This window comes from Xiphophorus hellerii, chromosome 6 (assembly GCF_003331165.1).
Source record: "Xiphophorus hellerii strain 12219 chromosome 6, Xiphophorus_hellerii-4.1, whole genome shotgun sequence".
NCBI classification, from domain to species: Eukaryota; Metazoa; Chordata; class Actinopteri; order Cyprinodontiformes; family Poeciliidae; genus Xiphophorus; species Xiphophorus hellerii.
The window spans coordinates 958,773-974,787 of NC_045677.1; the positions used below are offsets into that span (position 1 = coordinate 958,773).

The 16,015-nt window shown below is 41.5% G+C and overlaps 1 protein-coding gene across 1 annotated transcript; it reads right to left on the bottom strand.

Moving 5' to 3' along the window:
* Window positions 1-1,105: 1,105 nt before the first annotated feature.
* On the bottom strand, window positions 1,106-2,654 carry ptf1a (pancreas associated transcription factor 1a). The gene is made up of 2 exons (XM_032565008.1): window positions 1,908-2,654; window positions 1,106-1,811 (listed from the first exon to the last, which is right to left on the bottom strand). Exons 1-2 carry the CDS (start codon window positions 2,509-2,511, stop codon window positions 1,612-1,614), a joined length of 804 nt encoding a protein of 267 aa, XP_032420899.1. The 5' UTR covers window positions 2,512-2,654; the 3' UTR covers window positions 1,106-1,611.
* Between the last annotated feature and the right edge of the window lie 13,361 nt (window positions 2,655-16,015).

Genomic DNA, 16,015 nt, shown 5'->3' on the forward strand with positions numbered 1-16,015 from the left:
TGCAGATCTTGGAACTGAATGCCGCAGTCTGCTTTGCGCTGAATCAGCGGCCTTCCTTTCAGCTGTTCCGGGCCTTTCTCTGTTTCTCTGCACACTTGGCGCGGCGCATAAAGCCTGGGCCAGAGCGGCTCTGAGGGGAATAAAACCTGTCACGTAGTAAAATGCTGCTGTTCATAGAAGACTTGCCAAGCCCGTAACAGGCAGAGCGACATGATAGCCGGGGCTGTTTCAGCTTCTCCCTTCCACTTGACTGCAGCCGGACCAAAGGATGAGGAGGCGCTCTGAAAAGCATGAAACTATCCAAAGGAGGAAAGGTGCGAACAGCAACAATGCAGCCACAGTTTGAATCCTCTCACACTACCACAGCGTCAAGAAAGGGTCAAGCTGAAATGACTCACTAACATGTGACTTTGTAATGGCCCCTAGTGGGATTACGAGCTCCTGCAAGGCGCGGCGGTGAAGACAGGGAACACAGAGCTGAAGAGGCACAGAGAGACGTCAGATAAAGGTGTCACCAGGTAAAAAAAAAAGAAAAAGAAAAAAAAAATAATTCCAGGAATTACATCTGATTTCGAATCCAAACGCACCTGAAACCACTGGAGGCTGCGCTCCCTCTCCGCCTTCAGCTGCTCTGCAGTTCTGCAGCGAAGCGTCGTTGTGCTTGTGCTGGACGCTCAGAGCCGTTTGCTTCATTTATGCTGCAGTGAGTCGATGCAGCGGGGGCGGCTGTGGGCGGCCATGGGCAGGAGGACACTGCTACCACGGGAAAATATGTCCCGGCAGCACCTGGCAGCACAGAGCCGCATTCAGCGGATCCCCACCGCGCTGCTGCGCCTCTGCGCTCTAAACACCTTCAGCTGTTGGGGCTTTGGGCCGCCTGCTCATTAGCCCTTCATTTGCATATTTCTGTCATAGACATATTTACCAATTTGACCTTTCTGCCTGCATCCTGTTTTCCATCTTCAGCCACAGTTCAACTCCATAAAGCCCAACAAGCTGCGCATGAATGTTTAATCCAACAGTCATCCATGCATGTGGGCTGGAGGAGCTGCTCATTTTAAAAATAACATAAATAAGTTCAGTTTGACTTCATTTTGTTTATTTGAAAACGTTCACACTTTTTCAAGACCTCTAAAAATAATAAGAGCGTTATAAAACAAAAGTTGAAAAACTGGAGAGAAGTCTGTGGGAAAATTGGCAAAAAACATTTACAAAAACAAATTTGCTTTCCAAGTCCAAACATTGTCCTGATAAGTTTGAGTTTTTATTGAAAAACATGCAGAAGACGAACATTTGGATATTTCACAGTCAAAAATATAACAGATCGTTTAATAAGTGCTCAAATCGGTTTACACCAAAACAAAACATGTTTCCTCTCACTGCATTTAATTTAAAATATATATTATCATCTGTAAGAAAAAATATAATAAATACACGATTGCCAGCTGGGAAATTACAAATAACATAATTATCAACATGATAAAGGTATGTATCACTGATTCCGGTTGGGAAGCCGTACAGTGCGCTGGTTGCGACTTCAGTGCTAGTTCGACATTTACATAATGGCTTCATGGCTCCTGGAGGCCCATCAGGAGGTTCCGGGGGGTCTCATCAGGCCACCAGGCCGAAAGGAGGCTCGTTTTCAATGTCCGTCAGGGCCGTATGGTGTTGTTTCCGGGGGTCCTCCGGGGTCCACACCTTGGCGGTACGGATGATGTTCTGCTCCCGGAGCTGCTTCTCATCGAACCAGGACAGCGAGTGGCCGGCCAGCGGGGGCAGGCCGTAGTCTGGGTCACTGGGAGAAGGAGACCCTGAGGGAGAGAGAGGAAACATCAGCGGACTGGTTCATCTAGATTCTCAATCAGAAAACCATCCAACTGACGGTGCAGAAATATAAGCAGACTCACTTGTTCCTCTATGGCAGATGATGACCTTCTTTGGCTGCGCGTGTGTCTCACTATTCGAGTTTCTGATTGGCAGATCAGACTGCACGAGCTCAGCTAGGAAGTTGATGTAGCCGATGGCCAGGCGCAGCGTGTCCACCTTGGAGAGCCGCTTCTCGTAGGGCAGGGTGGGGATGTGGGAGCGCAACCCTTCGAAGGCGTCGTTGATGGACTGCATCCTTCTGCGCTCCCGGACGTTCGCCGCCTGCCGCAGTTGCTGCATCTCCATCTCCGAGCGCAGCCGCCTGCGGCGCTTCAGCAGCGGCCCGACGTGGCGGCCGGTCTGCGGGGACAGGTCGGGGGTGCAAGAAAACGTGGAGGAGGAGGAAGAGAATGACAGGCTGCCGAGGTCATAGTCCCCATCGTGGGGCGCCGCTCTGCCGCAGCCGTCTTTGCTGTAATAGTCCTGGAGGTGAGAGCTGAGAAAGTCCACATCTTCATCTAGAAAGTCCTCGGTGTCCAGGTGGCCGTCCCTGGAGGACTGGTCCGTGAAGAAATCGTCATCGTCGAAATAAGGAGGGGAGGAGAGAGAGTCGAGCGCAGAGAAGGGGTCCAGAACAGCGTCCATGTTGGGCTCCTGCTGCTGCGGGAACAATGGCGTCTTTTCCTCCTCCACCAACCTGTTGATCTGGGCTGAACGATCGCTGTTCAAAGTTTTACTTGACGATCGGCCACGCGAGGATTCTTTATAGCAACATCCCTAGTCGCGTGCCGCTTGCTGAGAGGGCCAGCCAATCACAGCTTGGTCCGTGAGGCGCACCTCGAGATCATTTCCAGAAGCCACGCCCCTTCTACCTCATCTCCCCCCCACCCTCCACACACGCACAGCCTCCTACTTTCAGGACAAGTGGCAGAGCAGCGGAGCTCTCGGACAAAACTCACCAACTAATCCGACTAATGAGCCGCTCCTTCCGGGCTGCAGCAGCTCCTTCCTGCAGGCCGCTGCATCTCGAGTCTTCAGCTTTCATTTGATCAAGGAAGGTTCCTGAAGCCTCTCAGTCTCAGCTCCTTTAATGAGACATTTTTAACGGCATTTCGGCTTCTTACTGTGTTTTCATATTAATAAGAGCTGCGTTTGAATAAAGCCACATAAAAACATCGTATAGATCAGGGGTGCCCAGACTCAGTCCTTGAGGGCCGGCATCCTGCATGTTTTAGTCTCTCCCTGGTTTAACGCGCCGGGATCAAATGATGGCTCGTTAGAGGCCTAAGAAGAACATTGACCTGCTGAAAAGGTTGTTGGTACCAAGGAGAGAACTAAAACGTGCAGGATGCCGGCCCTCCAGGACCCACTTTGGACACCCCTGGTATATAGGCTCCACATAAACGCAATTATTATTATTATTATTATTATTATTATTATTATTATTATTATTATTATTATTATTTATTTTCTGTTTATTCTATTTTACTTTAAATTTATTTTAAAGTATATATTTCATATATGTGCGCTTTGAGCGTGTGACGCCGAAGTCAAATTCCTTGTTTTTGCATTGTTAATAAACCAATAAACGTAATTTTGTTTTCATAATATTAACAATAATAATAATAATAATAATAATAATAATAATAATAATAATAATAATAATAATAATAATAATAAGACGGTAGGATTCGGATGATAAATTGTTAAATTTTCCTAATTAAATTTTTGTGTTGCTTTAAATTTGAGCCTGCAAAAACAATAACAAAAAACAAACAAACACACAAACAAGCAAAAAAAACCAAAAAACAACAACAGTCCATTAATAATGTTTTTGGCTTTAACACAAATGAAAAACTAATAAATAAAGTAAATATTATTTTTGAAGATATTAATAAAAATTTTAATAAACATAGCATGCGATGTAAATCATCTTATCAATGACAAAAAGAAGCTACATCATGTTAGAGAAAGCAAAAGCTCGTTCTCGCCCTGTTTGAATTCTCCTAACTAAAGATATTCATCAATATTTGCAAATAGGTGTTGAGAAAAACTCCGATTTGAATCGAGCCCTCCTTCCTTATGTAACCTGTCACACGCGTCAACGTGATGTTTAACAGCAAAGCAGTCAGTGTTAGAAGAGCTGCAGCCTCGCCATTTATTTAGTGGTAAGTGTTATAAATACACACACCAGTGGAGTGGTCGATGCGCCACTTGTGCTAGACAGAGCTGGTTTGATCAAAAGAACTGGTTGACAAATAATGGCTCAGTGGAGGGCTCCATGGCGCGCGCTCTATTGATACCTCACGCGACAAATCAAAGAACCCCACAGTAGAGGCCTAGCGAAAAAAAAAAAAACAGCCCCCTGATCTGTGAGCACACATCTAATAAGGCCATCAATGAAAGGACTCACTTTGTCCTGCAAACAGAATGGAAGGTTTGCAGAGACAAGCTGCGTGTGCGCGCAGCCTGCGTGTCTCCATAGGTCGAGGAAAGGGAAGCTGCAACACGGGCCGTGGCCGTGGGAAGAAGACCATTTGCGCTCTTTTGCCAGTCAATGCAACATGTCGTAGAATAAATGTGCTCTGCGTGGCTGTCCACATGATGAAGCTGTTGTAGTTGGGCAGCACGTCTGTCAGGAGGGTTCCGCTCCACCCTGACTGATGCAGCTTCCTTCATCAACTGAGTGAAACTCTAAGATCTGTTCTGTTGACATCAAGCCGCTCAAATGAGCGGACACGCAGGGTGGCCTCGTATTTTGCTCCAGACTCTCTGCAGATGTTACCCAGCAGCTGGATCAGGTTGATAGATTTGAGTAATTGTTTCCCCCCTCTGTTCTTATTGGTGGCGTTCTGTAAATAATTGTAACAATAATTCTAGAAAGAAAGCTTTTGTGTATTTCTCCTTCATCTGAAAGCACGTTTTTGTTCCTCCCCTGCGCTTTCGCCTCAGACCCAATGATAATTCGAACCGTGCCGGTTTTTAACGCACCGTGACAGCGCGCTCTGCGGAGCTTCTTTCACGTACTGTTGTCGAGAAGGAGGCGACCTGCATGAGCGAACAAGTGTTTTGGTTCCCATGCAGCCTCCCGCTCTACAGAACGCAGCCGGCTGGACTCCCCCAGATCTCCAGATCAGACTGACACCCCCACTAACAGAAAACAGATTGAACAGAAGGCAAAAAACTGGGATGGCGCTAAATTAGAGTAACATGAAGAGGAATTATAGCCTTGGAATATTAAAAGAAGCTTACAAGAAAAAAATCAGATAAAAACCAACCAAATCATATACAGCTCTGGAAAAAATTAAGAGATCACTTAAAATGATCAGTTTCTCTGATTTGATCTTTTATAGATCCATGTTTGAGTAAAATGAACATTGTTCTTTTATTTTATGAACTATTGACAACATGTCTCCGAAATTCCAAGCAAATATTTTGTATTTATTTGCAGAAAATGAGAAATGGTCAAAATAACGAAAAACATGCAGTGTCTTCAGAACTCAAGAAATGCACAGAAAGCAAGTTCATATTATTTAGACACAGAAACCGTGTTTGTTTCTAAACACTGCTTAACTCTAAAGCAGAGTTAAACAGAGTTAGTTTAACTCTGTTTCTAAGTTTAACTCAGGAAGTGTTCAGAAATCAATATTTGGTGGAATAACGATGAGGTTCACTGATCTCTTCATTCTTTCCAGAGCTGTATATTAGTGTAAAAGCTAACTTTGCTGGTTCACACACATGCACCCCCCCCCCCCCCCCCCACATATATATATATATATATATATATATATGTATGAATGCATATATATATATATATATATATATATGTATGCTTTCATCATTTATATCTTTCTGGAACAAAGTAACTGTAAACTGTTGGTTGGTGTCACTTCTTGTGTGATTCTTTGGTTTTTCTGTCAGATGCTAGAAAAGGAAATCCAAAAAGTAAACTCCTGCACACAAATGTGTGGAATTAGAAGTTAATCCTTCCTCAGAGGGATTCAGTGGTAATCCATGTAATCTGTTGCTGCAGGGGATTATCCATCTGGATGACTAGAACAAATTAAAAGGATTTACTAAGCAGTAAATTAACATCTTCAGGCACTACAGACTTTACTTTGTTGGCAGTAGTTTGGATAAGTAGTTGTACAGTTTTATCCATCAAGTCTTTAAAGTAATTTGTTGGAAATTTGACTAAAGATCTTTGGATGAAGTTTCAGAAATCTGAAATAATATCTGAATTTGGATAATTTTCTGTAAACAGTCTAAAGAAGAATTGTATGATATAAATATGAGAACTACTGTATTACAGAATTTTATTGTAAACACATTTTACAGTAAATTACCAGCAGGGTTGCCAGGATTTTACCATAGTAAATGCAGCCGCACTGTATGAGGCATTATGGTTTAATATTTCAGCAATCATCACTTTATCAGTTCAGAGCTGTGAACTGTTTATGGAAATTATAAAAACATACTGTAAACGTAATTAATCTACATCAGTGAAAAACACGGCACAATTGAGATATATTATGACATTTTATTGTAAAAATATCAACTCTACAGTAAATTACCAGCAACTTTAGTTGCCAGAATTTTACCATAAAAATACAATAAAAGACACAAGGGATTGTAATTTGTCAGCATTTCAAAATGGAAAATTATAAAGAAAATAAGTTCAAAGTAAACAAAATACAGTCAATTATTCATCAACTTAACACTAGAATAGCTTGAGTTAGTCCACTTTGACGTATACCTATTTCGGCTTCGATAGTCCAACTGGCCTGAAGGATTTTATCTAGCAGGTGCTTTTGTTCAGTAAATAGGGCCATTACCTTATAAGTACCCTGGTAATGGCCTCAACGCATCTCACAGTTGCACAATTGTTCCTTAGACTTCGACTTCGACTTCGACTGACTTTGTTGTCATTTTCAACAGTATAAAATATGAATATAAATCTAAATATAAAATATAAAGTGCAGGACTGACAGTAAAATAGAAGTTATTTAGCTCTGTACATGTGCAAGGTATAAAGTGGAGACCAGTTTTTGAGTGCAGTCCAGTTAAGAGTTCAGCAGTCTGATGGCAAGTAGGAAAAAGCTGTTTCGGAACCAGGTGGGCCTGCACCGGATGCTGTTTTGAGGTGGATCAACACAATTAATTTGGTTAGTTTATTTCTAAACTGTCATTTTAAACCCTCTTAGCTTTATTTCAAAGAGAAACATTACTAATTTCTTTTAGAAAAACCTTTGCATATTTTTTGAAACAGATTCTATGTTTTGCAAACTCTATGTACATTTGGCAAAATGACCTGGATAATGCAGCACAACATCATGGATCAGCTGCAAAAGGTCACATCTCTCCAAAAACACTTCATGTATGCTTCAAAACTAAACTGAAGAGCATTACCTACAGGAGACCTGATCTCCTGCTGGTATCATAGATACCCACCCCCAACATGGACTATTCACACTCCTACCTTCTGGCCTGACGGTCAACGACCACATTTACAATTGAAGAAGGGATGCTAATTTGAGCCATCAGAGTCGTCAGGGTGGACTCCGGCCTTTTGGCCCTGTTGAGCCGATATGGGAAGGACTCGAAAACCGAGCTATCCCAGAAGCAATTTCTATTTAAACGTTCAGTTAAAAAACAGAAGTGATTCAATTTCCTGTCCAGTATCCTCACAAAGTATTATTGAGATCTGAAAAACCCATCATGTGTGCACATGAGAGATAGTCCATGGTGGAAGAAACATGGAGATACATGTGACAAAAGGACTCTTGGTCTGAGTTGATAAAGAGTAACAAATCACGGAGTCCTAACAATGCTGAGGAGGGTGTGCAACATGCTCTTCCAAGTTGCCCCGTTGAAGAGCTACTTGGAAGAGAATACCCAAGTTTATGACATGATCTTTGACTCAATTTTGTTAAAACTGAGTCTCAATTTTGACAAAATTGAGACTTATATGTTGTCAACCAGGTGTTCACTGCGCTGGCAAGATCCTTTCTCCAGTTGGAAATCAGAAACAAAGCAAAAGTTAGAATGATGCACTTAATGAACATCATACAAACTCATCATTTGTTTAAGTGTTAGTTTTACCCTTGTAGACTTGCACACAGACATTCTCTCAATCAGTCATCACAGTAGCTACAACACTGGCGGGCTTCTACAACCTGAAAATATACACGCTTCTAAAAAATACAGTTAAAGACATCTGACGTTTGCTACTGTGAAATTAACTGCTGCTTACCTCTAATTTGCCTTGGCAAAACTGTCTGAGTCACTGGGTCCAGGATGAAGACAGGGCCAACAGATATCATACAGACGGGGTGCAGCGCTCAGGAGACTAGAACTTTAACTAAGTGGTGTCATAATTTTTGATTGAAAATTCAGAAGTTCTTAAACTGTTGTTTTCTGTCGACTGCGGTGATCCTCTCTGCAACCAACAAATAATACAATTTACCAATTCAGGGCAGATTTAGAAAAAAAGGTCAGATAAAAATAAATAAAATTATGGCTGACTATGAAAACTTGTTCAACGATTTTGTATGATAAGACTTATATGATGAACATATGCCTAAATATTGTGGAGGTTGAGACAATTCAGCAGAGACCCATCAACATGACAAGCAAATAAAAATGTAGGAAAAAGCAATAAATTGTACATAAAAAAATCTGCAACTTGTTCAAAGGAGCAGGAAACCTTTTCTTGATGTGCACAAATAACGATTTGAAGATTGAACAAGTAGTTTTGAGAATTTCAATTCTGTTCTGAGAAATGCACCAAAGCAACTGAGAAAAACTGTAAAATTTAAAAAATATTTAAGTAGATTTAGGGTAAGGGTTAGTATCCTTCCCTGCCTTAAGCCTACTGCCTCTTTGGTTGCTACAATATATTGCAACCAGCAGGGCCTAACATGTATGACAAATGTATGACTGGCATAAAATTGCATATAACCCAAAATGCATCATTTAAAAAAATAATATAAATGATGGTGGTATCAGCAGAAGGAGTTCACGCTGCAGTGGGTGGATTACCAGTTCAGCTCCCGGTCTGACCGCTCACTCTGTCTGTGTAGGCCGGACACTTGACCCTCCTCGCCTGCTGGTGGTCAGAAGAGCCGATTCTCACTTCTGTCAGACTGCCTCAGTAAGCTGTGTCTACAATCCAGTAGCTTGTCATCAACAGTGTGTGAATGTGCCCTTTGAGATTTCAATTGGATATAGAAAGGGCATTGTAAATAAAATTATTAGAAAAAAGGAAAATTATATTAAACAAAAATATCATACCAGCATTTTATGCTCTGTAAAAATAATGTTTAAAGTCTGGTTCACGGTTTTACAGTAGATATAAACATAAGCTAAATTTGTTTGCTTATGTTTGCTTATGGCCAGTTAATGCTGTTAATTTTAGGGCAATTAACTGTTTGCAGCCTTTCAGTGTTTTTCTCCGAATTTTACAATTTCTAAGATTTTCCCAATAAATTTCAGTGTTTTCAACATTTTCTGCCAGTAAAAATTACATAAAATGTATGTTTCATGAGTTATGGTTGTTCCATGCATTTTCTACGGTAATATGTTTCGGAAGTCTCAGTCTGTAAATATCCTCTTCACTGACAACCACCCTCTTATTTAAGCATTGCCTTGGAAGTTGTTTTATCTGGTGAGTAACAAATATTTCTGATTTTATCCATTCCAAGATTGCTTTAAAATTTAATTCATTTTCTGAATGAATTTCTGCTGAACAAAGTCTTTTTATGTTAGTCAGTTTGTTACAGTCTTTTGTTTAATGACAATGAAGTTAGAAGTGGGCAAAACTGATGATAAGCAGTATTTGAAGTACAAATCATACAAAATCAGATGTATGTTTTGTCTGGATTAATAAGTAACTGCAGCAGCACAAACTGAAAAGTTTTTCAGGTGATGTTGGGTATGGTCTACAGATTACAGATTAGATGTCATCTCTTTAGAGACAGTTTGTTTTATCTGTTGCACAACTTTCATGAAGGTGAGCCCACCCACTCTCAGCTTCCAATAGCCTGACTCTCTTTCTCATACACTTTGATATTCAAAGTTGGCTTTTGTAAATGATCTGTGTGCTATGCATATTTTATTATTTTACTGTATTTCCCAGTAGTTTATGGTATAAGTCAGTGGTGAAATTGAGCATATGGTTTTTATATTTTATGAATGTTGGTAGAAAGATAAACAGCAAAAGATTCTGTTATTTATTTATGTAAAATAATTTACATCATTTAGTTATTTCTGAGCTAGACAGTATTACTTCAAAAACATTTTGTGGAGTGAACTACTTTTTACATGCAGCTAAGATATTTAACATTCAGGATGACGTGACAGTTAGCTGTTTAAAACAATTTTATGTTCATGATCCTTGAAACCTGTTATTGGTTTAAGCAGGATTATGGTGAATATATATGATAAAAACCTGTCTGATCTGATTATAAATTACTTGTGGAATTGTGAAAACTGCACAATAGATGTTTACTTTTTCAGCTTTTAGTTCAAGTCTATAATTTTTTACATGAAATAAAAACAGATTTTTATGAAAACTGCTCTAACAATGCAAACATGAATTTTGAAAATGATTGAAGAAATGCACTAAGATGACTGAGAAAAAATATATTGTTAATTATGTTATTTTTCATGTTGGAAGATAAGATAATTGATTGTTTTTGCAATGCATGCAATCAACTTCACTGATTGTACTCTCAGTAATGGCAGCGACATGTTTCTAGAGGTGGGGTGGGGGTGGGCTTGATGGTTTTGGATTCACTATTCTGTTGTCAAAAAACAAACATGCCCTCTAATGAGTGTTACCCTCAACCCCCTTTCCTTTCTCCTACAGATGATCAACACTGCAGAAGTCTGTTCTAATCCTCAGAAGTCCGTGGGTGAGCTTGCAGGACAGGGGAGCATTTCTCCCTCCTCAGTTTCTGGCTCTAATTGATTTTGGCGTTAATCTGCAGCTTCTGGACCGATGGCTAATATCTGACGGCCCGGAAGAGTTCAATCCTCTGCCTCAGGGCAGTTGTTGTATAAAAAGATAATTAAAGAAGATTAAGATAGGCTGTGTTATTATTTACCACAAGACAGAGAGAAGAAGGAGATGAAGATCAATACATAGTGACAAAGACAGAAAGTTTTTCAGTGTCACTGGGCGTCTCAACCAGACTAGTGGAAGGAGATTTTGGAATGGAAACCACATCACTGAACTTGTGGGATAAAAGAGAATTTTGGCAAAACATCTTATTATAGGGCTTCCAATTATTGCTCTGTTTCCAGAAGCATTATTCATATGTAGAAGACATAGAAAGAAGGAAATAGATAAAATATCCCAGGAGAAAGATTGAAAATGTATCAGATGAATTCAAATGTTATTTAGGATATGCATAAAATGTATGCACACCCTTGGATCTTCACTTAACCTCCTGAGACCAGGGCTTTTGTTTGATGTGCATTTTTTATGTCTCCTTACTATTTGGGATTAGTATGACCTGATTTTAGTTGAAATTAAATTTTAGCTTTCTATGTGCTCTTGAACTATGTCAAAACCAATGCCCTCATATGAGGACAATGGGTCTGTTTTTGCATATACATTTTCTCCTTGTCATTTGGGATCATAAGGACCCAATTAGCCTAAAAATGAAATTTTAGCTTTCTACAATAAGTGGTTATCTCAAAACCCAATGTCCTCAGACGAGGATGGTCCTCAGATGATCTTATCGTCACACAGATAGACCCAATGTCGAGGACATTGGGTCTATCTGTGTGACGATAAGATCACACAGATCTTATCGTCACAGACATTGGGTCTATCTGTGTGACGATAAGACCATTCAATCAATGTTATTATTTACATCTGTGTTTACAAAAATGTAATGTCCTCATATGAGGATGCAGGGTCTCAGGAGGTTAAATTGAAATCATGGCTGCCAATTCGAGACCTGTCTTAGTTGTTGTGTCCTTGGGTAAGACACTTCACCCACAGAGGGCCTAACAGGTGGTGTCAGTGCATAGCAACCGTGCCCCAGGGCAACTGTGGCTATCCAGTATTATCCAGTAGCTTGCCACCATCAGTGTGTGAATACATGCGTGAAAGTGTGAATGGCTGAATGTAGTGTGAAGAGCTTTGGAGTCCTCTGGATTTGATAAAGCGCTATACAAGCCATTTACCATTTATCTTGCTGGAAAATGAATCTGTTTCCAACTCATTGATGTCTGTCAGATTGAATTAGGTTATTAAGTTCATATTTAAAAATGGGACAATACATTTTAATGAACATGTACATGTAAATACATGAGATCATAGCCAGGTTGTTAATTTCCCTCTCTAGTTAAATTGGCAGGCTGATGTTAAGGCACCATAATATTAAAAGGGATAAAAAACACAAATTATGGAATAAAGAATATACAAAATAACCATTAAGATCCTTATATCTCCTCAATGTTGACATTTCTGACTTTCCAAGAGCTAGTCTTGTCCTCCATGACAGGGCACTATCTCTCTGCCATCATGTTACCCTCTATCCTGTCTTTCCTAGACTTGCTGCTGTGAGGCTTCCACACAGCATGATGCTTCCACCACCATACTTTTTTGAGTACACGGTGCCTCTCTGCTGACCTGTAGTGTCTGATATTTATCAACACATATTGTGTAGTCACACGCATGTGTTTGGAAAAATTCCTGTTGTGGTTATGTATGAGTTCCTCCTTAATGCTGCTACTGGAGAAGAACCCGGACAGACTCCTTCAACAACTGTAACTCCTATAATTGTTGCAGGTCTCTCAGGTTGGGAGTATAGGCAGCTCTTGGCAGATTTCAACCAGTGCCATACATCTTCCATTTCTCAATGATGGGTGTTACAGAACAAATAGGAAGCAGCCTCACTTTCAGGCAACTTTCTTTGAGTTGCTTTATGTTGTGTCTGTATCAGGACACAACAGACTGGACCTCCCAGACACATGGACTTTATACAAAAATAACTTAACACGTGTCATCTAGAAACAGGTAAAATTAATTTTACTAACGGGACCCGTTAGTTGAACTGAAGAGGTCAGAATCTTTACAGAGGGTGCACATTTATACAATCATTTCCTGTACCGCAAATATTTTTTATTAATTAATATTAATTCAAGCAAATTATTAGTAATAATTAATATTATTAAAATATCGACAAGTATGGGAAATTATTGTAATTATTTTACCAGGATTTCACTTCCAAAAGCACGAATTAGAGAAAAGTTCCAAAGGGATAAAAACCCATTGAGCACTGTGGCATCGCACTGCTGCCACCTTGTGGTTCAAAGTGGAAAAACATCTTTTTGTTGGTTCTCACAATTGGTGAGGCAGAAAACATCTTTAAAAAGGTAGAGAAATTTGTTTTTCGAAATTAGTAACTAATCAGATATTTTCATGATTGATAAATACTAACTAACCACAGGTTTAAGGACTGGGAGCCATACCAAATGTGTACAAAAACAGTCTCAGTGTGAAATTACCAGGATTGTTAAATGATACAAATGTATATATTGTATATATATGTAAACTCTGTTTTGAACTGAAATCACATTTCCAGCAATCTTCTCAACCGTAAAACCCAGTTCTTTTCTCTTCTGACCCTTCATTCAGCAGTAGGGTGGTGCAGTAAAAACAAAATCCTCTCAGCTCATTGTTAGGAGAAACTTGAACTCGCTTCACAATGTTTGACCTTTATTGACCTTAATTAATTTCTTCTTTTTTTTTCCCCTACAAGGGGTCTTTTGTGGGCTCTAGTGTCCCTTATATGAAAGTAGGCTGACAGGAAAGGGGGGAAGACATGCGGCAAATGTCGCGGGTCCGGGAATCAAACCCGTGACGGCCGCATCGAGGACTCAAGGCCTCCAAACGTAGGTCGCTCTATCCCCTACGCCACCACAGCACGTCCGACCGTAATTAATTTCAGATGCTTTAGAGTTATTAAAAGGTTGATGCAAATTCATATCAAACCCATACAGAACTGCAAAGTACAACTGTATCTTCAGTCCAACAGAACAATGTTGCATCGCTGTAGTATAAAAACTGTGGATCAGGTTTCTCTCCAGTTTAAACTGAAAAAACACTAATTAAATCTACAGCACAGATATGGAAGACAATAAACATATAGTACATCATAACAATATTAACACACAAAGCTGGATTTAGACTTAGACTTAGACTTAGACTGACTTTATTATCATTTTGCATGCACAGGGTGTATACAGAACGAAATTTCGTTGCATACGGCTCAGAACAATGTTTTGAGGTTCCAATGTTATTAGGTTACTCCAGAATAAAATAAAATGCAATATAAAATATAAATACAAATATAAAATATAAAGTGCAGGACTGACAGTAAAATAGAAGTTATTTAGCTATGTACATGTGCAAGGTATGAAGTGGAGACCAGTTTTTGAGTGCAGTCCAGTTAAGACTTCAGCAGTCTGATGGCAAGTGGAAAAAAGCTGTTTCAGAACCTGGTGGACCTGCACCGGATGCTGCGGAACCTCTTTCCAGAGGGCAGCAGGGAGAACAGTCCATGGTGGGGGTGTGAGGGGTCACTGACGATGTTTCGGCCTCGGGACACGCAGCGCTGGGATGAAATGTCCTGAATGGAGGGAAGGGGGGCCCCGATGATCCTCTCTGCTGTCCGCACCACTCTCCTCACGTTCTTCCAGTCGGAGGCGCTGCAGCCTCCACACCACACAGAGAGGCAGCTGGTCAGAATGCTCTCTAAGGTGCTTCTGTAGAACGTCTTGAGGATGGGCGGGGGCAGGTGTGCTCTTCTCATCCTCCGCAGGAAATACAAGCGTTTCTGTGCCCTCTTGACCAGAGACGTGGTGTTCACAGTCCAGGTGAGGTCGTCTGTGATGTGCACCCCCAGGAATTTAGTGCTGCTGACCACCTCCACAGCCGAGCTGTTGATGAGCAGTGGAGCGTGGCTGGGCCGGTTCTTCCTGAAGTCGACGATCATCTCCTTCGTCTTGTCAACGTTCAGGATCAGGCTGTTGTCTCTGCACCAGTCCACCAGCTGCTCCACCTCCTCTCTGTAGTCCAGGTCGTTGTCGTCTCTGATGAGGCCCACCACCGTTGTGTCGTCCGCGAACTTCACGATGTGATTGGTGGCAAACCTGGGGGCATAGTCGTGTGTCATCAGAGTGAACAGCAGAGGGCTCAGGACGCAGCCCTGAGGGGAGCCTGTGCTGAGGGTGATGACATCGGAGGTGTGTTGTCCGATCCGGACTGACTGAGGTCTGTCGGTGAGGAAGTCTAGCAGCCAGTTGCGCAGGGGGGTGCTGAAGCCCAGGTGTCCCAGTTTTCCTGCCAGATGCTGTGGGATGATTGTGTTGAACGCTGAGCTGAAGTCCAGGAACAACATCCGCACATGAGTGTTCTTCTCCTCCAGGTGAGCCAGGCTCAGGTGTAGGGCGGAGGAGATGGCGTCCTCAGTGGAGTGGTTTCGGCGGTAGGCAAACTGGAACGGGTCGAATGTGGAGGGGAGTCTGGAGACGATGTGTTCTTTTATCAGCCTTTCAAAGCACTTCATCATGATGGGAGTCAGTGCCACAGGCCGGTAATCGTTGAAAGAGGTGACTTGAGGTTTCTTTGGCACCGGAATTATGGAGGCAGTTTTGAGACAGGCTGGCACTGTGGCTTGGTCCAGTGATATGTTAAAAATGTCTGTTAGGACACCAGCCAGCTGACCTGCGCATTCCCTGAACACCCGCCCAGGTATGTTGTCAGGGCCTGGGGCCTTCCGTGGGTTGACTCTTTTCAGAGTCTTCAACACATCGGCTATGTTCAGCCAAAGTGCCTCCTCTTCCTGGTGGGGAACAGTTTTCTTTGCTGGAGTACTGTTCGGTGCCTCGAACCTCCCAAAAAAGTTATTGAGTCCATTGAGAAAGTCAGCATCAACTTCGCCCACTGGGGGGGAGGATGGATTGTAATCTGTGATCGCCCGTATGCCTTGCCACATACTCCTGGTGTTGCTGGTGTCGTGGAAGAACTCCTGTATTTTCTGACTGTGGGTTCGCTTTGCTAACCTGATAGCACGGTTCAAGTTGGCTCTCGCTGTCCTCAGTGCCTTCTTGTCGCCAGACTTGAAGGCTG

Coding starts and splice junctions, on each gene's coding strand:
- ptf1a (XM_032565008.1), bottom strand. CDS start 2,511: ATGGACGCTGTTCTGGACCCCTTCTCTGCGCTCGACTCTCTCTCCTCC. Junction 1,812..1,907: donor CATCTGCCATAGAGGAACAA/GTGAGTCTGCTT, acceptor TCTCTCCCTCAG/GGTCTCCTTCTCCCAGTGAC.